General features: G+C 34.7%; 1 protein-coding gene across 1 annotated transcript in view; it reads left to right on the top strand.

Annotated features, from left to right (window-relative positions):
- Positions 1–4,009: 4,009 nt before the first annotated feature.
- Positions 4,010–26,352, top strand: part of LOC141604826 (putative disease resistance protein RGA3) — a 28,511-nt gene continuing 6,168 nt past the window's right edge. Inside the window, exon 1 of the mRNA XM_074423341.1 lies at positions 4,010–4,854. Coding sequence (XP_074279442.1) covers positions 4,314–4,854 — 541 coding nt within the window. The 5' untranslated portion in view covers positions 4,010–4,313. The remainder of the gene's footprint in view (positions 4,855–26,352) is intronic.

Raw genomic sequence — 26,352 nt, 5'->3', positions numbered from 1 at the left:
TACATTGCCAAGAAAAAGATGGCTCCCAAAACCGCTGCAAAACCTGATGAAGTCATCTCTGCCACTGCCAAGCCAACTGTTGCACGGAAGAAGACAACCGCCAAAAGGGGCGGTGGTCGTGGCAGAGGAGGAAGAAGTAGGAATCCTCCTATTTCTCTCCAATTAGATACTGAGGTGGACATTGACACCGATGAAGAAGATTCCGGTTCTAAGGGAACCAAAAAGAATGAAGATATTCAAAAATCAAGTGGTGTTGTCGAAACAAGTGAAAAGGGAGATCACTCAAGTGAATTGAAAGAGGGGGAACCTGATGGAGATAAATCAAAAGAGGGAAACAAAGAAAAAGAGAGTGATGAAAAATCAGAAAAATCAAAAAGTGAGGAAAAATCAGAGAAAGAAAAAGAAAGTGAAGAGAAATCAGAAGAAGAAAAAGAAAATGAGAAAAATGAGAGGGATTCAGACGGAAAGGAAAGGAAGGAGGATAGTAATGTCGCTGTTGAGAAGAATGATGATGATGTGCTCTTAAAGGATTTGGTGAGTGACTCTTTAGAGAAGGATAAGAGGAGTGAGATTGATGCAACGGAGGCTTCCACTGTTGAAAGGGAAATCGATTCCAATGCTGAAAAAATCGACTATGAAGTTGTTGATGTTGAGGATCGTGATGATGCCACAGTGGTGTTTGATGATGGGCTTGACCCATTATTTTCCAAACCTGCATCACGAACTCGGTCCAAGAGGAAGATGCTTGAGATATTTGGTGATGATGACGAGGATGTGACCCCGGAGGCATCCCCTCCAAAACCCAAGGTTACACAAAGAAAAAGGGGATCCGGATCAAAATCAAAAGCACCCAAAAGAGCTCGTTATCAACGGGATTTACCGAGCATAAATGAGGATGAAATCATTGAGGAGAAGGTGCCTCTCAACACATGCATGGACCTTGTCATTGCTCCTTTTGCCGAATCATTAAAGAATGATATCCTCAACCATCTCAATTCTCTTGATCTCCCGGAGGAGATCTTCAAGATATGTCACGGTATGCTGATTTGTTGCTTCCACAGTGGAAGGCGCTATAAGAAATCCTGGTATGACACATCTCTTGCTTTCAAATACTTCAAAGAGGCCATGTATGCACAGGGTTGGGTGAATCTGTTGGACAAATATAGTCCCATGTATTTGTCCGAAGTCATCCAATTCTATGCAACAGTCAAGGTGGATGTTGAATCTGGAACTCTCTCACCTTTATCAATCGAAACCCTTTGTCCTAACCATTGACCAACTTGCTACTCATCTTGATATCTGTAATGTCGGGCTTACCTCTTTCCCAAAACGTGATTGGGGTGAAATTGATGAGGTTACCTCTACCCAGGTCATGAAGGTTCTTCGACCTCATGATGATGATGGCCCTACCAACATATATGCCTTTGAATTAACCGCACCCATTCGGTTCATCTTTAACCTGGTTTTTCGTAACCTTGTCCCTTCCAACAATAGCCGTGGGAGATGTTCTCTTCTTGACATGCTCCTAATTCATCACATTGTTAAGCACAAACCCATTAACCTTCCTCGCCTTATGTTTCACCGAATACTTGAGATGTCCACTGAGTTCCAAAGCGGCAACTTTGACAAAAATGCCGTAGTTCCTTATGGTATGTGGCTCTCGATAATTTTTATGAGGGAAGGGTTGGTGTTGAAGGGAAGCCCTGCTATTGAGAAATTAAGTGATGAGATGACACCGGGCCTTCTTTCTCGGATGAACTTGGAGATCAAGAATGGCAAATTGGAAAGGAAAAATCAGTCGGGTTCTACAGTGGGTTCTACCGTTGAAATGGGTGTGGTCCTTGCCAAGTTGGATGAGCTCCTTGGGATTGTGAATCGGCTGGTCAAAGAACAGGGTAAGTTGAGGGATGAAGTTGGTGATCTTCGCACCATGAATGAAGATCTCCTTGAACGTCTTCAGAATGCCTCCTAAACTCATGCCTCTTTAACCCGTTTCTCCTCTTGAACTTTGGCTCTTTGTTTCGTTTTAAGACACTCTCTTGCACCTTCGGTTGTTTGTTTTTATCTTGCTTGAACTATTTGCGTGTGTTTTAATCGTGTTGCTTGCCTTTTGGACATGTTTTCTCCTCCTTTGACGATGTCAAGAGGGGGAAGTAGTTTAAATTATGCTATGTGTGATCTTCTAACTCTTAGGCTAACGTTCACCTTAATTATGTCTTAGCTTCCATGATTAGATGTTTTACTTTGGCCAAGCATGTTGCACCTTTCGAATACCTTGATCATGTTTATTAATTATGTTTATGTTGAAATTGACCAAAGACCGACTAACCATGGGCTAAGGGGGAATATCACACATGTTTGGACTTGTCATCATCAAAGGGGGAATTTGTTAGAACACATTAGATTGATGATGCCAAGTCCCCTTGTTATTTGATTGTTTGCTCTTAGTTGAAATAATTAGTGAATGAAGCAATCAAATGGACTTTCAACAATGATTCAAGATGATCAAGTCATTCAAGGAAGTCAAGACAATGATACTTTCCAAAGCCTTAGTCGATATATGTAAGAGTAAGTGTAACATTCTCATTTAAGTCAAGTAATGGCAAAACCATGCAACGATGCTGTTTGCATCGTGGTTTTCGGTACTATCATACGGAGGAGTTTTTAGTCCAAATGTTTTTAAGTGTCAAAACTTTGCAAACTTTAAACCTTAAACATTTGAATTTTCGTAAACTTGAAAAACAATGAAATTTTGGAGTCACAAGCCCACTTGACTAAGCCTCTAGATTTGTGCAAACACCTTTTACCAAAATGGCAAAAAAGACTTGTCAAACTTCTAAAGTAAGAAAGGCTTTTTGCCATTTCGGTAAATTGTCACATGTTGAGTGTAGAAGCTTAAGTTTTCTGATTTCTTAAGCCCCAAGCCTATAAGTCTAACACTTACCATCACTCAAAGCTATTATTTTAATATTGGATTTAATCTTTCAAAGTGTACTTACCTAAGACTTAAATCCATTATAAATAGAGTGTCTTAGTCACATTTATTTCTCAAGACTTCCAAAGCATTTATTGTAAAAACCTTGCAAATCATTTGTGCATTGAAAGCTTTATTCTTCAAGCATTTGCAAAACGTTTTTCTGGTTTTAAGTCTTCAAAATTGTTTTCGAAAAAGCTGTAAAAACCTCCAAGTATCGGTTGATTGATCTTTGTGACATGATGAGTTTCTTCCATGATTCTCGTGTTAGATCTTCATTGTAATCTCCATGTTCATTTAGTGAACTCTTGAGATTCAAGATTCTGTAACACCTTGAGATAGAACCCATAAACTCTTGAAGCGGAGTAGCTTTAAGTTTGAGTGCAACCGGAGTAGGTTGGCGAGTTATTTTCATTGTAAGAGGTTTAGTAAGTTTGAGTAAATTTCTAAACAAGCAATAAAATAACGGTTGGACGTAGGCCTCGGAGTAGAGGCTGAACCAATTTTTTAAATGTCGTTTGTTTGTTCATTTACTTTAACGTTCTTCCACTTTGCTATCTCTCGCATGTACCTAATAAAGTTACGTGTCATGATCACCTATATCGTGACATAGAATCTGTCAGATCTTCTTGTGAACTTACATCTAATTAAGTTTCTCAAGTCTTGTACTTCACTTACTCTTTACTTAAGTTAATTAATTAACCAAGTTAAGGATAAAATTTTTAAAAGGTACACCTAATTCACCCCCTCCCCCTCTTAGGTGTTAATCGTTCTTAACTCTTCAGTCGCTTATATAATTTTTTCTTTTGAAATTTATTTCCATTTTTAACACTCATTAAATATTGCTTTCATTTTATAACTTTGGCAAAAAAAAAAAGAAAAATATTATTTTAAAATTTGAAATTTAATACTAATTTTTGGTACTTATGACAATATTGCCTTAACTTCATTATACTGAGAACACTTTAAGTGGAGAGTTAGGAGAAAATGATTTAACAAATATGGGAGGAAACACGTGACTTAAATTGTGCATAAAATAAGCTAAAGTCAATATAGTCATTGATTTTTGTGGGGTTTTGAAAAATACGGAGTGCTCCGTACTACAGAGGAGTAAATATATAACCATCCCTTCTCTTTACTCTATTGTATGTATTCTATTTCCAACAAATTAACCATCAAAATTGAAAAGCTTGTGTTTACCAAAACTTCATTCATTAATCAATAATTGTGATGGCTGAAGCGGCTGTCATCAGCATGGCCACCGATGGTGCTAAGGCCATGGGTGAGCTGGTATTCGGCCGAGCCAAAGAGGAGATGAAACTGATGTGGGGTCTCAAGGATGATCTTGGAAAGCTTAAGAGTAAATTCTCGGGCCATCAATTGGCTTTCTAATGTCAATGACGTAGGAAGTGCGCGTGCTGACAAGAGAGGTCAGGTCATCAATTGGCTTTCTAATGTCAAGGATGCGGTTTATGTTGCTGATGATATCATTGATGATTACGACTACGAAATCATCCGGAGGGAACGCGAGCAGAAAAAGCAATTCGTGAAAAAGTTCCGAGCCTATTTCAGTCGTAACAACAACCCCATCGTATTTCGCTTCAGGATGTCTCACAAGGTTAGAGATGCCCTAGCCGCGTTTGACGATCTTCAAAAGAAGGCCCAAGACATGGGTCTCAAACAGTTGAAGATCACAGCAGGGACGTCTGCAAACTATGATGAAGGTAGCGAGAGATTGAGCCAAGCTCGACAACATGCATCTGCTAATGAGGCTGAATTCGTGGGGAGAGAGGATGAGATGAAGGAATTGATAGAAAAAATGTGCAGCCCAAGTAATGAGAAAGCTCTCATTTCTACGGTTGCCATCCTCGGACTTGGAGGTAAACTTTACTAACTGACTTCAGACTTCAATTATTTGTACTGTCTTCCATTCTTGTATGCCCAAATCATATGTCGTATTAGCCATGCCCTGGGCCGTGCTCCCCACCAGCCCGCGGGCCCTTTTTGCTAACTCTAATTGGGGCTGGTCAAACGTACGGGTGGGCTTGGGCTAGCCTGGCTAGTTGAACCCGGACATGGCCCGAGGTAGGAAGTGGGATGGGCTACTGGCCCGGCGTTGCAATTACCCTAATGATCGAAGATAAAGATCGATTAAATTCAATGCTAATCACCTTAATCAATTTGTGCATCTCTTACTCGAATCAAAATCATAATTCACGGAAACAAATCACCATCGACATTTATCTTTACATGGTAGATTCTTTTTCAACAATTATGATCTATTATGGTTAACATCAATGTCTAGTGTTAATTATTCGAAAATCATCATTAGTTTTTAGAGTAAGTCTTGCTTAAAACGGGTTGGATTTTAAGACGGGTCGTTGTGTGAGAGGAAATGGGTAGAGGGGACAAAGGTGGGACCTCCCATGTGCTTCTCCACTCACCCTAAATGGGTATTTTGTGAGAGAATATGGTATCCGTCTTATTAATAAGAATTGGTGTAGTTTTTATTATGCTCACCATCATCGAAGAGAGAAGAAAAAGGTTACTTTTATACAGGGCCGGCCGGGAGATTGTAAGGCCCAGTAATAAATATAATATGGGCCCCTAAGTTTAATACGTTTAATGTAAAAAAAACATACATAAATTGGATGTTTTCATATTCAACACTCAAAATAGCACTTTTATATTTTCTTACTTACAATCCAATAAATTCACAAATCACAATTACAAAACTTCTAAAAAGGGAAGCGTTTCTTTTAGGGTATTGCTCTTACATGCACATGATTTACTCAATTATATACCCGATTTCCTATTTTACTCTTTCCATTTCAACTCCCCTCTTTTTCAATTTTCAACCCATCTCAATTTTCTCCCTTTCAACTTTCTCCTTCCATTTCCTAACCATCACCCTTACCGCTAAAAACCATCACTTCTGCCACCACAAAACATTTACTAATAGCTTAAAAGGTTCAATTCAAATTAATAGACAATAAAGCATTAAAACCAAGAGCGTTCGAATTTTCCCACATTCATGTGTCTCGGATCTCAAGTCTGCATAACATTAACAATAATTGCAAATCATCAGATTGATGTCCACTTGTTTGTAGAAATTAAAACCCTACTCCAATTCTTCTTATATTATGATAGAGTAATTATGTAATCTAGATATTTTTTCTCCATGGGCTTGATTCTTAAAGGATAATTTCATATATTCAATTTAATTCATTCAAAATTGCTGTAATTTATAGATAATACGAGTTAATTACTATGTTTGTGTAGGCATTATAATTTTATTTAAATGTCGAAAATACCGAAATTAATTAATTTGAGTTAATAATGAATAAGTTACTCAATTTAATTATTTTTGTCCCTTTTAAATCAAATTTGGGTCATTCTGAGTTATTCGGGTCCAAACAAAAGTCAATTTGGGGCAACTTTGCAAACAAGCCGAAAAAAAGCCCGCGAAAGCCCAACTATTCTCTATAAATAGAGGCGAAGTTCATTTCATTCAGAGATAGAAAAACTGGAAGAAAAGAAAAGCTCTGGAAATCTCTCTGGAAATCTCGTGAAATTCAACGTAAGCAGTCAACAAGCACAACAAATTCGTACCGCCTGCTCAAGAAAACTCAAACATTCAAACTCGAATATTCAAACATTCAAACTCGAATATTCAAACATTCAAGAGAGACTCAAGTCGTTCGACCCTCTCAAGAATACAAGTCAACGTCGCGCGTAGAATGCATACACCCTCTACACGCGCACCCCCTGCAAAACGCACGCGCACCCCCTACGTGGATCGTGCACGCGCACCCTGTTTGTTTAGTTAGAATCAGAGGATTATTAGAGATTGTACACGAACTTTTCTGATATTAATAAAAACTCATTTTGTTTCCTTGTTTTGTATTTCAGTTATCGCAATACAAAATTTGTCGTTACAGTTTGATATGAGAATTAAGATTTATAATTGAACTTTTTGGGATAAATTTGATTAGGTTAATTGGCTGAGGGAAAGGATAGTGTTTGGAAATTTTATGAAAAAGTGTCCCTAAAAGAATAAAAGTTGTACATAAATGAGCAACTAGATTCTTTTAATCCTCCCAAGAATTTGTGTTTATCAATTGGTCTCCTTTGTGACGGGTACCATTTATGGCGGATATTTTGTGAGATAAAATGGTAACAAAATGGGTTAGTGGAGAAAAGGGACCGCATAAATAGTGTTGCAGAGAGAGAAAAAATGGGTACTTTGTGAGGTAAAATGGTATCCGTCACTCAAGAGTGAAGAGTGACGGATATGTTTGGTCACAAACAAGAATTTGTGTTCATCAATAAATGTGAAAGGAATATGTAAAAATTGTAAATAAGACAAAATATTGTAAGAAAATCCACAAATTGAATAAAAATTAATCATAACTATAAATAATAAAACAAATCTAAAAGACGTAATTGAATAGTTACCTAGTCTTTGATGGTGTGCGGTGGAGTGTGGAGGATGTGCTGCACCGGGTGAGGGAGCTTGTTGAGGAAATGGGAGGTGTGGCAGGGGACACGGGTGTGGAGCGTGATGTGGTGACTCAAGGATGGATTAAACCAAAGCCGGGTTGGGTGAAGATCAATGTTGACGCAGGAACAATGGCGGGTACGGGATTGGGCCTGGGTGCCATTTGCCGTGATGATGAAGGGGGGGTCCTATGGGGTGTCACGGTTCAGAAGGATGAGATGCGGGAGCCGTCTATGCTCGAGGCTGAAGCGATTCTCTTGGGTCTTCATGAGGCGAAGAATATGGAGATATCGGATGTCGAAATCGAAAGTGATTGTTTGACTGTGATAGAAGACTTGCGCAAGCGGAAGCAAGGCCGTAGTGATTTGTATCTTATTTATGATGACATTTATTCGCTTTGTTCTTTTTTTAACTCTGTTGTTTTTTCCTATGTTAGGCGTTCTAGTAATAAGGTGGCTCACGAACTTGCTCATGTAAGGCCGTGGTTGCCAGGTAGGCGTTTCTGGGTCGATGTACTTCCGCTAAATATTGCTGAGCTTGTCTCCTTTGATTGTGCTAATGATATTTAAATCCCTTTTGGGGTTTCTTCAAAAAAAAAAAAAAGAATTCTCTGAAGTAGAGAAATTCCAACTAAATTGAAATTAAAACTAGAAAAATTGAAGGAAATATTGAAGATGAGTTCATGAGATGGAAAATAAATATTCCCTCCGATTATTAATAACCTTCCCTATTACCTTTTTACACAAGAAATAAAAAAATGAATTTGGACGACACAAAATAACTACCCCACATGCAAAATAAGAAATAAGGAGGATATTGTGAATTGACGAAAAAGAAAATAAGAAAGGTTATTAAGAATCGGAGGGAGTATTTCTTTTGATAATCATTCTACAACTTTTAAGAAGAGTGAAAATTTAGTGGAATAGAAAATTATGGAAAACTGCTTTACAAAAAGGTTAAAATTAATAAGGAAGTTTAATACGGAGTATTTTGTTGGGGAAGATATGATTGAGGATGACTAAAAATAAAGAATTTTTTAATAGGGTAAATTTATATCTTATACCTAGAATAACGCCACTTTTCAAAACTCGTATCTAAACAAGTGGTAGAGACGTAATACACTAATACAAACAACCAGTTGCTTGTTTACGTTTTTTTTTTTTTATTTAGTTGTCTTAGGTATTTTAGATTCTTTATTTTCTATTGTGAAGTTGATTCTTCTCATTCCATGAATACCTTTCACTTTTTTATAGTTTGTATTACGTCTCTCATTTCTTTAATCTTGCTTTGTGCCAAAACTTTTTCTATGTGATTCAAATATTATTCTCCTGATTTTTTACTCAAACTTCTAAAAATCAAAATCTATTACGTATGAAAAGACTTTCTTTCAAACGAATGACGGTGGTGTTTAGCTTTCGTAAACTTGAAACTATAATTGATACGGAGTATTTTGTTTTTTAGTAATTTTAGCTTTATTATTACTTTCACCGTCCTCGTTATTTGTTTCCCTATTTCATTTTGGGTGTTTTGTCAATTAATTGCCTTTCTATTTTAGAAATATCGTTGATCGGCAATTGGATCTTTCACACTCAATTTAGCACACCTAATTTAGCCTGATCCACTTGACATCTAATGATTGTCTCCCTCTATTTCCTTGGTTTTTGTACCAAACCAAAGGCAACGAATGACCGAAACAGAAGACTATATACTACACTAGTAAGAGATTCTCATGTACAAATAAAATACTCACCTTGAAAGTCATTTAGTGCAATCTGTGTACCATAGTAATAGTTAGTAATATAATTAGTAATAATTTGAAGTTAAGTAAGACCATCAATCTTTAACCCTTTTATTATCGATTCATCTAACTATAAGTTGACTAATGATCATAGAATTGTGAGAACTGTGTTATATAACATTAATTTTTACATCAACTGAGTATATTATTACTCCCTCCAATTCTATGTATTCTTCCCCTTGTTTGTGGGCACGGGAATTAAGGAGAAGAATAAAATAAGAGTAAAAAGTTGGGTGGGGTTTGTTAGTTGGAGGGAGGGATGAATAATTATGAGTTAAATAAGAAATGGTGGGGCCAAAACATTAAGGAAAGTAATAAAATATGAGTAAAAGAGTTGGGTGAGGTTTGGTGATAGGAGAGAGAAATGAATAAAATAAGAGTAAAAGTTTCCAAAATAAGAAAGGGGAAGAAAACCTGAATAATCCGTTTTAGGAAATAGGGAAGAATATATACGTGTACATTGCAGCAATTGTAAAATGTTAAACAATTGGTCTCCCTTGTGACGGGTTACCATTTGTGGCGGATATTTTGTGAGATAAAATGGTAACAAAATGGATTAGTGGAGAAAGGTGACCACATAAATAGTGTTGCAGAAAGAGAAAAAGTGGGTACTTTGTGAGGTAAAATGGTATCCGTCACTCAAGAGTGACGGATATGTGCCGTCACAAACAAGAATTTGTGAATGTTAAAAGTATATAAGGAATGTAACAAACTTATAATCTTAGGTGTGTTTGGTACTAACTGAAAAGGTAGCTCAAACTTTAAAAGCTAGCTGAAAACTAAAGAGCTACTTGAAATCGAAAAAGGTAACTGATAAGATAGTTTAAAATTAGAAACTAATAAAGTAGCTGATTATATTAAAAAAGCGTTTGACAAACTAACGGAAAAGGTAACTGATTTTGATAAAATGACGTAAAAGGATATGATAATTATTTAATAGTATAAATTTAAGGGGTAAAACGGAAAACCAAATTAAATCAGGTACCTGAAATTTCAAATGCTACTCTAGATAGCATTTCATTTCAGGTAGCTTGTTTGGTTAAATAACAAAAAGGCTACACATACACGAGGTGTATGGAAGGCTCGAACCCATGACCTAGGCATATACACTTGCTATTACCATTGAGACACATTTCTCTCTTTGCTAAATTTGTATCTCTTTTGTTATTTGTACTAGTGTAGATCCCGCGCAAATGCGCAGTAAATATAGGTCTTTTAATTTAGTGTATTAGTTATAAATTTTAGATTTATATCTCATAAATTTTTATAAAAAATAACTAATTTTAAAATTAATCAAAAGAAAGGAATAATTCCATGTCTTAGTATATAGGAGGATTTATATACTTTTTAAATTTGCACCTCATTAATATTTATCAGTTCACTCAATTGTATTTTGATATGAAACAAAAAAAAATGAAATGGAAAACTAATAAAAAAATTTATTTAAATTGTGAATTTTTTTAGTGAATGTTTTTTGTCACGAAGCTAATAGTAAGCATGTATCAAGTTATTCTCTACATTAATAATTATTGCATTACTGAAAAATTTAGCAACTTATAATTTATAGTTTAATATCAATTTTATTTTATTTTAATGAAAAAATCATAATTATGAATTTATTTAAAAAATTAGAGTTTATTTATAAAAATATATTCATTGAAAAGATAATAATGTAATGGAAGAAAATTTTATTTATTACCTTATTTAGCTAGATGCTTTTTGGAGGGAAAACTAAGAGAATTTTTATTCTCTTAGTAGTAGGGGGATGTTAAAAGCCGAGTTAAAATAATATTTACTTATAATAATTATTAAATATATACTTCTACCTTATATATTTAATGTTATGTATTTACTGAGTTAAGTATACTTGAAAAAAATTGAACAAAATATTGTATTTACTGTTAGTTTACATTTAACTAAGTTTGGTGTCAACCCCACTGGTCTACCTCTATTTATCATTTAAATTTTATTTTTTTATAAAATATAATTGCGTTCGTATTTTTTAACACAAACATTCATGATTTATAATATATTTTTCTATGATATATCTTGAAATTATGATGAAATTAAAATTTATCAACAAATTATATAAAACACGATCACTTATTCTCCCGCCGTTGATATTATTACGTCCACGACATACCTCTGTTAATACTATTACGTTCACTACTCCTTTGATTACTGTTGTTTCTTTGACTCTTCCCGCTATTTTTATAGTTAAATTCACTATTCCCGTTAATTTTATCAAACTTATATATTTAAGTAAACAAAATATCTTTCTTAAACTGAATTGTTAGCTAACTTTCTTCGTTGTTCATATTGTTACTTTTATAACATTTGTTGTCACTATTACTGTTATTTTCACTACTCCCGCTATATTTATTTATTTATTTTCACTACTCTCGCATTTAATACTGTTAATTTCACTATTATCATTCTTGCTACTATGACTTTCGCTACTCTGTCTGCTATTATTGTTACTTTTACCACTCAAATTGGTGAATACTATCATATTTATTACATCAAATGTTGCTACAATTATTTTAATTATTAATAGAGTCACTTTTGCTACTTACACAATTTTATCAGACTTATATATTTAAATTAAAAGTAGTCAAATGCGGACTCAGGTCGGACGTGAGCCGGGCTAGCATTATTTTTTTGGCCCACAGACATGTTAACAGGTTTTGAGCGGGTTCGTGGTCCGGGCATTTGGAAAATATGTTGTCCAAACCCTATTTGTTAGCGGGTCGGACGGACGAGTCTGTTCCGTCCATGAACAACTCTAATTTCAATAAATATATCAAATATTTGTTAAATCTTTCCCTTACTTAATTTTATCAAATCAACTTTTATATTAGATTATTATATATATTTATTAGAGTTATAAATTTAAATAAATATGAAATATTATACTAATATATTATTTAAGAGCGATCATTATTATTCACTAACTAAAGTACAAATCTAATGTATTGTGAAATATTGTGTCTGTCGGGAATTTTTATTTTATTTATCTCTTTATAGTTTTCATAAACCATTTCATTATCATTAATTTAGTTCATTTAAGTATAATATTGGATGTAATTAAACTTAATTTATTTATTATATTAAAAATATACTCCCTCTTATTCACTATTTTCTTCCCTATTTCCTTAAACGGATTATTCAGGTTTTCTTCCCTTTTGTTATTTTGGAAACTTTTACTCTTATTATATTAATCCCTCTCTCCTATCATCAAACTCAACCTAACTTTTACTCTTATTTTATTCATTCCTCTCTCCTATCACCAAACCCCACTTAACTCACAATTCCTTATTTAATTCCTAATTATTGATTCTCTCTCCAATTCAGAAACCCCACCATCTTCTTTTATTCATTCTTTAATCATTTCCTAAAATCTTGTGCCCACATCAAAGGGGAAGAAAACCCCGAATAGGAGGGAGTATATACTTAGTGTACAAAAATACAATGACACACTAAAACAGATTGTACATGGATGAAAACGAGTACTAGGTTCATGAAAAGTGTTACATACATGAAAATATTTATTAGGTGCATGAAAATTCGTCAAATGTATTTCGCCTCAATTTTTGTCTAACTTATAATTTTTTACCAAAAAATATAGTCCCTTCTATTCACCATTTTCTTCGCTATTTTCTTAAACGCATTATTTAGGTTTTCTTCCTTTTCCTTTTTTGAAAAACTTTTACTCTTATTTTATTCATTCCTCTCTCCTATCACCAAACCCCACTCAACTCACAATTCCTTATTTAAATCCTATTTATTCATTCATCCCTTCTATCACCAAACCCCACCCAACTCACCCAATTCATACTTTATTCTCCTCCTAAAATCTAGTGCCCACAACAAAGGGGAACAAAATGGAGAATAGGAGGGATTATTATCTAGACATTAAATTGTACGTCGAATCCAAATATGTCATTATTTTAACAATAAAGTTTCCTCTCAATTATTGGCTTTTGGCTAATTCTGGCAAAGGAAACTCCTGACGGAAAACTCGTTAGGAACCCGTGTTTTGAAAGTTCCTGACGGAATTTCCTTTAGGAAAGTCAACAAAATATTGACTTTTCTAACGGTTTTTCTGTCAGGACTTTTCTATCAATAATGGAGTTTTGCGCCTAGTTCTGGGGAGGGGACATCTGACGGGATTTCCATCAGTAATATTTAATAGCTGACGGATAACGTCATAACCCGTCAGGCTCTGATGACGTCATTGCTTTTTTCAACGCTCGAGTAACCTGTGACGGATTCTGACGGAATATCCGTCAGTAGTATTTTTTACTGACGAAATATCCGTCAGTATTCCGTTAGTTTCCCGAGTTAGTTGACGGTATGGAAAATTCGTCAAAATTTCCATCAGTTTCCCGCATTACTTTTGTAGTGTATGGTTCTCACTGGATCCTAAATTTATATATGTACCCCTTATAAATCTAAAATGCACTTAATGAGTTATAGACGGAAATTATGGTGAAATACATTCGACGTACAATTTAATAATATATTTACACATGACATCTAGAGCGTTATAATAATTTTTCGTAATAATACCTGATAATTTTTAATATTATAATAATAATAAAAAATCGCCTCAATTTATTAAATATTTTTCGATATAATAATATGACCTATAATGAATGTAAATTTCATATTAATTATATAAATTATAATTATAAATAATAAATACGATAGGTATATAAAATATTTAGTTTAATTTTTATCAAGTATATTTAACTAACCTAGTATGTACATTGATCTAATACTGAAGGTACATTAAATATAAGTTAGAAGTACAATTAATAATGATTATATATACATATTGTTTTAACTCAGGTCTTAACAAAGATATATATCAAAAGATATGCAAAAATGACAACAAGATGAATGTGTCATAGTGGTAATAGTAAGGGTATTCAAACCAAGAGGTTATGGGATCAATCCTCATCAAAGACATTTTTTGAGGTTTGATTTAATAATAAATCTAATTTATAAATAAAGAAATAAAAAAATTCCATAAATATAGTTAACTAGATGTAGTTAACAATTTAACTACAAATGTTAAATTACTAACCTAGCCTTAAACTAACTAATGGAGGTTAACTCTAGTTTGCCACGTGCCACCACGTAATTGGTTGTGTATGGAAAAACCATACACCTCGTGTATGTGTATCATCTTCCGTTAAATAAGCTACTTGTCAAACGTTTACAAAAAAATAAGGTACCTGAAATTTTGGTCAAATATACTACTTTGACCAAATCTGGTACTTAAGGTACCTCTGAAATGCCTTGCCAAACGGAACCTCAAGTCATAAAGATTATTTTTTTGGTTTGAGGTTTATAGAACTCTAATACTCTCGTATTTCGTAATTTCATTTCCATCATGCAACTTACAATTGTTTGCCTCTTACACTAACTAAAAAATGTATGATGTATTGATGTGGTATATTAGAATATATATTGTGTTAAATATGAAAATATTATTACACTTCATGAGTTCATGCTTAAATTATTACCAATATTTAATTGCTAATTATGTCCTTATTTTTATTTTAAAACAATTTTGCATGTCTCGTTTTCGTATTTGCATTGATTGCATGGAAATCAATCCTATTTGCATCTCACACGGCTGTCACAACCTATCAAGAATAATCAACTGGTCTCTGACTAATATAGCTAGAAAAGTCGGGATTGTATCCATAGGAAGACTAAAATGTGTTCTACTTGCTAACTAAAATCTGAGTAAGGTAACAAATTCGGGGTGGTTTGGTTTTGTTTGCTAAACTACAAGTACTAAAGGAAAGAAAAATAAAAGATTAAGAATGAGTATAAAGTATGGAGAGACAACTAGGATTGTCGTTTCACCAATGAATGTCTAACGGTATTGTCTAGGTCACATATCGGTTGCAAATGTTAGTCTAAGGGGTAGTGAAAAGGTACTCTCGGATCGCTAATCGCCCTAGAATGCTTCTAACAGGCTCTCGCAACTTAGTAGGACACTCTAATGTTTGTAGCAGGTCTAACCCTCACCGGGATCTCTATCTTAGGTCTAACAGGCTCTCGCAACTTAGTAGCGGATCAATTAATCAATCATGCGCAATAACTGATTAATCGCGATTTAATGCTACAATTAACAACAAAGGCATAATATAATCGACCAATCTAAAACCTAATTAACAACCGTCATAAATTCATGGCTCCCCTAAATCCTAGCACAGAAATTAACTACGCATGACGAGGTCGACAACAATAGCGATAATGATGATAATAAGAGATGAATTCATGATTAAGAAACGATAAAATAAATTAAACATAAAACTGTTGATAATAAAGATGAGAGAGAAAAAGCAATAAGAACAATAAAGGCAAAAGAACAAGAATTAATTTAATTACCAATAATTCGGAAGATTAGTGAAGAGAGAATACAAAGTTAGATCTAAAAGTTTTAGAGAGTTTTTACGTAGTAAAGTATTTAGCGGCCAAAGGTAGAATATCAGATAGCCTAATGAATTGTTTTCCACGCCTTTTATACTAAGTCCAAAGAGATAAAACAATTAAGTAACTAAAAGCCCAATCACGAGCTAAATCACGGCCAACGAAGCACCTATCGATTAACGCTAAGTCTCTGTCACTTTAGACCCTGTCGATCGAACGGGTATAAAGAACTTCCGAACCCGCACAGGGGCATCTTCTAGGATCCCAAAGGACGTGACAAGGAACGATTTGTCATTTGGACAATCATATTGGTACATTTAAACTTAGTCAAATCTATCATTTTAGCTAAAGACAAAGGTAGGACACTCACACTAGCACCCAAATAACATAAAGCATTATCTATAATATGGGTGCCTATAGAGCAGGGCACGGAGAAACTACCTGGATCAGCTAACTTCGGACTTGTTTTGTAGGAGTGCACTATACTCCTTGGTAAAAGCTATAGTCTCCACCTCATCAAAACTACGTTTACGAGTTAAAATTTCCCTCATAAACTTAGCATAAGCTTCACCGGTCGACTTATCAGCAGTAGAAACCGACTCATCAGCAACGTCGGTTGACTTACGAGCAACTTCTGTCATCCGTCGATAAACATGATTTGTCTGTGTCGATCGACCATCAATTCCTGTCGATCGACCACCACTGCTGGATTAAGCATTAACATCTATTTCTTCAATAATGAAATTGTCACTCTCCGTCAATCGACCACCACTGCTCGAACCAGCGTTCACTTCGTCGTCTATCTCAGGTTAAGCATTAACATCTATTTCTTCAATAATGAAATTGTCACTCTCTTTAGGCATTGGTGGTCCGTCATACGTGAGACCGCTTCGAAGATGTATAGCATTAACCGTCTCATGAGATTTATCTGGCTGGGAGGGCAACTGACCCGCTTGCCTTGTAGCTTGCTTTGATGCTAATTGAGTTATTTGATTTTCAAGCAACTTAATGGAAGCATCCTTAGCCCGATCACTCTTCTGGAGATGTATCATAAGAGATTTCAACATATCCTTTAATTCCGCAATTTCACTTTGATTTTGAGAGGTACCTTGCTGAGGTGGTGGGAATGATGGGGTTTTTTGAAATCCTTGTTGCTGATTTCTATTTGCCGGAATGACATAGGACACCTCTTGTGGAGGTGGAGTAGCATTAAATACATTCTAGCTCGTCTAGGAGAAGTTAGGATGCTCCTTAGTTCTCTCATTATAAAAATTGGAGAACGGATTAGCTTGCTTGTAGTGCCGAAATGCATGCACTTATTCCTTCTCCGTCATACATTCGGCAGCTGAGTGACCTTCAATTCCGCATTGTCCTTCAATTCCGCATCTCTCACAGAAACTTTTTGTTATCCTCCTGAAGTTAGACCCAACTCAAGTCTAGCAAATGGGGCATTCATAGCTTCTAATTGTGCATCTACAACATTATTGTCACAACCAGCACACACTACCCCTCGGATTCCGATACTCAGCCCTATGAGTGACCATCGCCTCAAATGTGTTCCAGCCCTTATCATCATCGGTATTGTTCTCAAATCGTCCATTAGGAGTGACATCTAGTATGACTCTATGATCATCGTATAACCCATTATAGAATTGGTTGCAATGGAACCATTGTTGAAATTCGTGGTGGGGATTAGAGCGAACTAGCTTTTTAAAGCGAACCCAAGCTTCATATAGATCTTCAGTGGGTGCTTTTGCTTAAAGCTAGTAATCTGGCTCCTCAAGGCACTTGTTTCTCTTGCGTAACACCAGCACCTAGCAGAATAGAGCAGCAATAGTCAGTGGAAATTACCATATGCTTCTCGGGGATCTTCATTAGCAGCAACCCCAAAAGCATTCTGCTCCACCAAATCGATGAAAGAGGGGCGGAATTCAAAAGTACCGGTAGTGGCAGAAAGGAGTGTAAACCCCTTAGGAATGGAATCGGCCGTAGGCTCAGATTGACTTGGTAATTTAGGCGTGATCTTAGTAACAGTAAAAGTAGTAGTATGCTTTCGAAAGACTGATTTTCTGCAGCGTAGTGAGATTCAAGCGTACTCAAGTCTTCGGCTTTATGGATTTCTTTCCAAAAGTTTCGTCTAGCACGGAATGTCGTTTCTGGTTTGGGATCAAATGGAATGAGCTCGGACCTGTGATACATGGGCATAAACAAACACTAAAGGGAAATAATAAGGACAGTGTGAAGGAACTAAAGTTTCTAGTTTTCTTGAGATAAAAAGACAAACTAAAATAAACAAATAGAAATTCACCGTCTCCCCGGCAACGGCGCCGCAACGGCGCCAAAATTTGACACTGCTGTCGCAACCTAACAAAAATAACCAATTGGTTTCTAACTAATATAGCTAGGGAAGTCGGGATCGTATCCACAGGGAGACTAAAATGTGACTACTTGCTAACTAAAGTCTGTCTAGGTAACAAATTCGAGGTGGTTTGGTTTTGTTCGCTAAACTACAAGTAGTAAAGGAAAGAGAAATAAAAGATTAAGAATGAGTATAAAAGTATGGAGAGACAACTAGGATTGTCGGTTCACCAATGAATGTCTAATGGTATTGTCTAGGTCACATATCGATCGTTAATATTAGTCTAAGGGGTAGTGAAAAGGTACTCTCGGATCTTTAATCGCCCTATAATGCTTATAATGGATTCTCGCAACTTAGTAGGACTTAGAATTTGCATAAGTCACACAACTCACCCAGTAGCGAGAAAAAGGGGGGAAATAATAGGGACATAGTCATAATAAAGCATGAAAATACGTGCCAAATAAAAGAAATAGCGCATATAAAATGCACGCATCAAACTCGTTCTATTCTAGTTATGTGTGTATGATTAGGGTGCAAGGAGTACTATGAACAACTTAATAATTATAACTGTTGTAATTAGAAGGGCTTACAATTTATAAATCAAGACGAAAGGTAACCAATTATGTCACTAATTCGGTGAAATAGACTTTCACTAAAATATATAAACCATTGTTAATCCATCCGTCTTAGTTACATTAATTATCTTCTACTATTAAGTATATTAAGTTTAAACGTGATTTATAAAACCTACAGAAAACATTAAAAATAAGTGATTTATAAAACCTACAGAAAACATTAAAAATAAGTGATGGTATGTTTAAAAAGTACTTCCTCCATTCAACTCCACTCCACCATATTTCCTTTTTCATCCATTCAACTCCACTCTACCTATTTCCTAAAAAGGAATGCCAAATGATCATTCACCAATTCTTATTTCAGACCAAGGTATCCGTCTTATTAATAAGACGGATACCATATTCTCTCACAAAATACCCATTTAGAGTGAGTGGAGAAGCACATGGGAGGTCCCACCTTTGTCCCCTCTACCCATTTCCTCTCACACAACGACCTGTCTTAAAATCCAACCCGTTTTAAGCAAGACTTACTCATGATCATTTTATCCTCATACCCATTATTTATTTACAATATTTGTCACTCATACCCCACTACTTCTACATCAAACTCCACCATTTTCCACTCATACCCTACTTATTTATATCATACCCCATTACTTATCACAAATTCTCATTGAAGACATGACATATCCGTCACAAGCTTGTGACGGATACCATTTTACCTCACAAATAGGTAGAGTGGAGTTGAATGGAGTAGTATCTCTATTGTCCCTCTCAAGGACATCTGATAAATAGTATCATATATTTATCAAATCCACCGTTACTACCATTAACTCAACCAGAACCGCCCTCTCCCCCAACGACCCTTTCTACCCACTTTCCCGAATCTTTCACCACCATTTCCTACTACCTTAACCTATTAACTCTCACATCCACCATAAACTTCCCTTCACCATCACCCATCTCCTCCCCCTGTCGCGACCACTACCAATGTGAGTCGTGCCCCTCCCCTAATGTCCCCTCCATACGTCTGGATATTGATGTCTTATGCTTTGGATTGGTGGGTGTTTGACGGGGCAGGAGGTAATGCGAGGTGTTAGTGTCGACACCGACGATGGGATGGTGTGGCTTGGGTGTGGGGTGTAAGAGAGAGAACAAACGGGTTGACAATACCGGGGCATATGGCGGTGCCGACATAAGACGGGGTTGATCAAAATGATGGTGGTGGAGGTATGTGATGTAGGTGAAGGCTGATGGGTGAATGTGGTGGAGAAATGGTGGGTTGGTTAATTAATTAGTAAGGGCATAATACTCAATTTGTGTCTTTTTTTGAGAATTGGTATTAAGTTCGGAAGAAATTCAGATTTTAGGTATAATTTTATTTTTTAGAAAAGCTACCTTTAGCCTTTAGGTATAAATTTTGAAAAGTGGAGTTGTATAAGTTACCAATTTGCCCTTCATTAATATGGAATTAATTAAAGGAGGGAATATAGAATATTTTAATCTTGGTAAATGAGCAGTGATAAAGTCGGCGAACATGGTAAAGAACGGGCCCTAAATTTTGAGGGGCCGCTTCCGTTGAACAGGTAAATAGCCGGCCTCTAGGTTGATGAATAATTGTGGTCTAGCTCTAGCTATTGGGTTATTGAAATGTAAAGGCAGAGGTGAATATGACAATTGTGGCATGTGACGGAGATGGAGAGGGGGATTGAGATGGTTGAGGCGTTGGTATTGCTTAGAATAGACTTTTGATAGGGCGCATGGAGATGAGCATTTTTAGATTTTGTGGGGTGAACAAAGGGAGAAATGTGAGTATTATGCGTGAAAAAGCGAGAAAATAGCAACGTCCGAAAACTCACTTTTTTTTCACCGAAATTTGATTTTTGGTAGTCTTTTGCAAAAATAAGAAATATATAGTAGTTGAAACCCGAAAAAATAAATAAAAGGTAATTGTTCACAAATGACCTTAAATTAAAGGTAGTTTTTGCAACCCCATATTTTTTTTTTACAAAAATGGGTCGTTTTATGGCATGAAACCGTATTATATTCTATAATTTGTGATTATTTAAGACGTTTCCCTTAAATAAAAAGACAAATTTATTTATGAATAAAGTTAAACTCGTTTAAAATCCGTGAATTTCACTGGCTCGTTTATAGTTGGTTATATGTACAATTTTTATACCATATTATTTTAATGAAATGATAAGTTATGAGTTTAAAACATGATTGCGATATAAATTTTGACCCAACTTGACCCATTTTTTCCATGTTCAAGGCCCGAAAATTTCGACTGCGACCCGTTTAAGTAGAATATGAAATGGCACATTAGTTTAGGCTCAGAACCTCGCTTGTTAGGTTAAAGATAAACAACAACATTAACATTAACATCAAAGCTTTAATCACAAAATGATTTGAGATCGGCTGACATGAATTATCCTTTAGAACCGTACATGGGTGATCGCAGACCTCAAAAAGCGAATAGAAAAGGGAAAAATGAAAAACAAAAGGGAGAGCGAAATGTAATACAAAGTCAATGTAAATTTACCGGTTTTAAAATCGAATTCCGAATTTATTTTATAAAAACTTAAAATTAAAATCGAGAATGGAGATTAAAACGATTTTGAAAATCGAAATAGAATTAAGGATCGGGTATGCCTTAAAAGTAAACCAAGTAAAATATACTCCCTCCTATTCACTATATTCTCCTCCTTTCCTTTTTGCACAAGAAATAAGAAAGTGGTTTTGGACCACACAAAACACACTATCCACATGTAATTTAATTTGGACCACACAAATCAACCCAAAAAAGAAAATAGTGAAGAAAACCCGAATAATCCGAATAAGGAAATAGAGAAGAAAATGATGAATAGGAGGGAGTATAAGAAATTGGTTGGTAAAACACGTGTAATAAAGGAGAGAAGAACAAATAATTTTTTTTAAAAATTAAATAAAAACTCTAAATATGTCAAAAAAAAATCTGAAATACTAAAAATTCACATGTATCTTTTCCCTCCATAGTGCCCTCTCCGTCACCTTATTTTCCTTCTCCCTCTATCTCTAGGGACCTTTCCTGTTCTCCAAATCTCTCTGCGTCCATAAGTCTCCTTCTCACATGGCCAAACCATTTTAGTCGATTTTCCATCATCTTGTTCTCTATTGGCGCCACTTTTACCTTTTCCCTAATCACCTCGTTCCTTAATCGATTTTTCCTTGTATGTCCGCACATCCGCATGAACATACATACGCATTTCCGCCACACTCATCTTTTGAATATGACAATGTTTCACGGCCCAACACTCGGAACCGTATAGTAAGGCAGGTCTAATTGTCGTGCGATAAAATTTTCTTTAATCTTTGGGGCATATCTTTATCGCATAAAAAACCCTGAAGCACTCTTCCATTTCAACCATCCCGCTTTAATTCTGTGAGCCACATCTCCGTCTACCTCCCCATCATTTTGAATAATAACTCCTAGATATCTAAAGAAATCTGACCCGTCAACAACATTCCCATCAAAAATAACACTCCCCGCCTCTGTCGATCTCGAACCCGCCACTTTAGTGAACGACCACCTCAAATATAAATCAAAATTTTTATTCAAATATTGATATTTATATATTTTATTTGATAAAGTAATTAAAAAATTGTTAGTTTTTAGCACTTTAAATTTCAAACACAATTAAAAAAATGAATTCTATATCTCTTTTATAACCTTTAATAATAAAATAATTCTTAAAATAGCTTAATTTTTATAATTCATTCAATATAGTTGATAAAAATTAGCTTTCCCATTTATAAACAGTCGTTAGAAACTAATTTTTGACCCCGTATTCTGACCTAACCCGATCCTTTTTTTATCTAACCCGTGGTTTAAACCGACTTGTATAACCCAACACATGACCCACACCTCCCGACCTATTTGACACGTCTAATGAGATACTTGTAGATAATATAAAGGACATATAACCTCACTTAAATGGTAAAAAACATTATCTGAAAAAAAAAAAAAAAACTCAAATGAAGTCACTCATAATCTCAAATGAAGTCACTCATAATCTAGGACATATAACCTCACTTAAATGGGTCACACATTAGAAGTTCATCGTAAAAAAAATAGTGAAGCATGTAAAATAATTATTTGAAACTTATAGAGTAAGATAATCTCAATATAGAATAAGAGGGTCTCACATTTTATAATGGTCCATTTATATAAAAAAAAAAAAGAAAAGAAAGAAAAAGTCATTCATATATAATGCTAATAAATAAGTTATCCTTTCACATTATGGAACTCTATTACATTGTGAGATCGACTAACTTAAAAATTAATCACAACCACAATAGCCGTATTTTTAATATTTTTTTCCTTTGAATTTTTAAAAAATTTGGATCGGTGACTACTGACTGGTACTCTAGATCATACTTTGTAATTTTAGCCAGGAAAGAAGTCTTCCAACCTTAATTTTGCGTCATATAATATTTCCCTGTCACTCATACTTTGTAATTTTGCTAATCGATATAACAATTTAAAAAATATATTTCATAATTTGGCTTGTATTTTAATATTTTGTTTCCTTTCTTTGTAGATCATATTAGCGTAAATTACGGAATCATTAAAAGTACAAAAAGAAGGAATCTTTTGTAGATGATATTCACAACAATGATTTATCAGTTATGGAGTTTTAAAAAGTGATTTTTTGAATATGTTATTAATACCCATAGCCCATAGCCAATGATTTCTCATCTTATATACTCCCTCCATTCAACTCCACAAGGCCATTATCTCTTTTGCACACTATTCACAAGCGGACATTCAACTTCAATTTTCTCTCGATACATAAGTGAAAATATATTCATGTGAGATCTTATTTGATTCGTCTTTGAGAGTACATTAAAAATATCTAACTTTTATAATTTTTGCAAATACGTAACTAAAGATATTTGCCGAGTAAAAGCCGCGTTGGCAAACGTGATAAAGCATAATGACCTTGTGGAGTTGAATGGAGGGAGTATAATCTTAGTCTAACTGACGTTTTTCTTTTAGGGGGTGTTTGGCCAAGCTTTCTAAGTGCTTTTCTAATTGTAAAAGTAAAAGCTGGGCCAAATACTATAATTTAAGGAGATAAAAAACTACTTTTGAAAAGTCAAAACTTAATAAAAAGCTACCAGAAACAGAAGCACCAAATTGATGCTTCTGCTTCTACTTCTCCCAAAAACTCTTAGGATTATGGAAACTAAAAAAAAAACTAAAAAACAGTAGTAGGACAAACACATCAATTTATTAAGAAACTACTTTTACAAAAGTTAGGCCAAACAACCACAACTTTTTCTCTCTTCCTCTCATCACCAAACCACAAAAAAAAACTCAAAACCCAAAACCAAAACAAAAATTTCAGAAAAACAAATTCATCATCCCTCCTTCCCTCCCTCCCTCCCGTACCCTCAAACAACCACCCCCGCCCTGCTGCCACCGACCACCTCTGCCTACCTTCCTTCCGCCGCCGACACACCACCACCGCCCCACCCCCCTGCCGCCACTACTTCCTCCTGTCGCCACCGACACACCACCACCACCCCATCCCTCATCCCCCCTGCTGCTACACCACCACCACCCCAACCACTGTCTTCCTCTCCCCTTTCTTCTCCTCCTTTTTCGATTTTCAGATCTGTCCCTTTTTTTTTTTTTTTTTTTTTTTTTTAAAAAAAAAAAATTAGTGAGCGGATGTTATTGTTTTGTTTTTCTCCTTCCTCTTCTACGTGTCACGATTAACTTCTTTCTTTTTTTTTCTTCTTTTTTTTTTATTAATTTTGTGTGTTATATTTATATTATGTACATTTTTTTCCGGTAATGAATGTTTCTTTTTTTTTTTTTTTAGATTTTGTTCATATTTTTTTGTCTTGTTATATGCATTTTGTTTATTTTCGGGTATTAATATGACATTAGGTATATTTCTTAAATTTTAGATGTATGTTTTTGAAAAGAAGTTGTGTTGGTGTTGTTGTTGTGATGGTGGAGATTCGAGTTTTTTTTTAAAACAAATGAAAAAGTTAGTTTTAAAAAGTTAAACCTAGATCTTTTTTTTTTCCAGATTTATTGGTTTTTTGGTTTTTTCCAGATTTATTTTTTTCGGTTTTTTTATTTTATTTCGGTTTTTTATTATTTTAGATCTAGTATTGTTGGTGTTTATTTTGGTTGTTTATTTTTGTAATTACATATTAATGTTGTGGGTGTCGTATATTTTTTTGCTAGGATATACGGACTATATTTTTTCAGATTTGGTATTTAAAATCTCGTTTTATTGTTATATTGTCTTTTTTTAGTTTTATTATATTGCCTTATTAATATCCATCTTTTTATATATATTTGTCAATTTTCGTATTTAAAATTTTGTCTTGGTATTGTGTGATTTTGTTTAATTTATAGTTTTATATGATTTCCCGATCGATCGTTTTTGTAAATTTATCATGCTTATGTCCTTCGTTTCTTAATTACGATCGCTTTACAACTTTCGTTCTAAATCTTTTTACCCTATTTCTTATGGTAGTTTTTTTCCAATTTATTTTCATATTTGTTATTTTTTTTTTCAATTATGATCCAGTTTTGTTGTAATTGTCACTTGATTTTTCAATCTATGACCATAATTTTTTTAGTTGTTTATCTTTAAAATTTGAAGAACATGGTGTTTTGTGTAATTATTGTTGGTAGTGATGAGTTTCGACCATGAAACATTTGGCTTCCAAGTAGAATTTTTACCAACTACTTGTACATTTTATCGCCCCGAGTACAGTTTAAGAGCGAAGAGCAAGACGCATTGCAGCATAATGTCTTCTGAACCTTTGGTACAACTGTTCTGAACTTATAATATACTCGTATGTGTTCTGAACCTTTAGTATATATGGTACGACTCCTATTCAATTGAGTCCGAAGGATAACTCCTTAAAGTAGAATACAAAATAGTTATATGTACGCTTGTAGTTACTTGCTTGTTTGCGCAAACTCTTACATGAGTCGTAAAGCATTAAATAGCCATTGTCACAATCTATCAAATGTTGCCCCGAACCTATATTACATGTTTTGTGAACCTATGATACATATTTTCTGAACCTATGGCTCATATTTTCTGAACCTATGTTACATGTGTTCCGAGCCTGCTACATGTGTTCTGAACCTTTGGCACTATCTATAATTATGTACTTATCATTAACATTCTTTAGTAATTAGTCAAAATTACACGAGAAAATAAATAATAGTACATTAAACAATTATAGGCACATTACGAATTATATTTTGTGTAATGAGATTTGAAAATTAGAGTTTGTAATTTGTGGATTTTATTGGATTTGTAAGTTGAGGTTATCTTTTTTGTATCCGAGTATATTATACTCCCTCCTATTCTCCATATTATTCCCCTTTGTTGGGGGCACAAGAATTAAGGAAGAGAATAAAATATAAATTGTGAGTTGGGTGGGATTTGGTGATAGGAGAGAGGAATGAATAAAATAAGGAATTGTGAGTCGGGTGGGGTTTGTTGATAGAACAGAGAAATGAATAATTAGGAATTAAATAAAGAATTGTGAGTTGAGTGGGGTTTGGTGATATGAGAGAGGAATGAATAAAATAAGATTAAAAGTTTCCAAAAAAGAAAAGGGGAAAAAACCTGAATAATCCGTTTTAGGAAATAGGGAAGAAAATGG

Source organism: Silene latifolia, chromosome 10, assembly GCF_048544455.1.
Source record: "Silene latifolia isolate original U9 population chromosome 10, ASM4854445v1, whole genome shotgun sequence".
NCBI classification, from domain to species: Eukaryota; Viridiplantae; Streptophyta; class Magnoliopsida; order Caryophyllales; family Caryophyllaceae; genus Silene; species Silene latifolia.
Note: the sequence above shows the minus strand (reverse complement) of the source record. Positions and strands in the feature narration are given on the sequence as shown.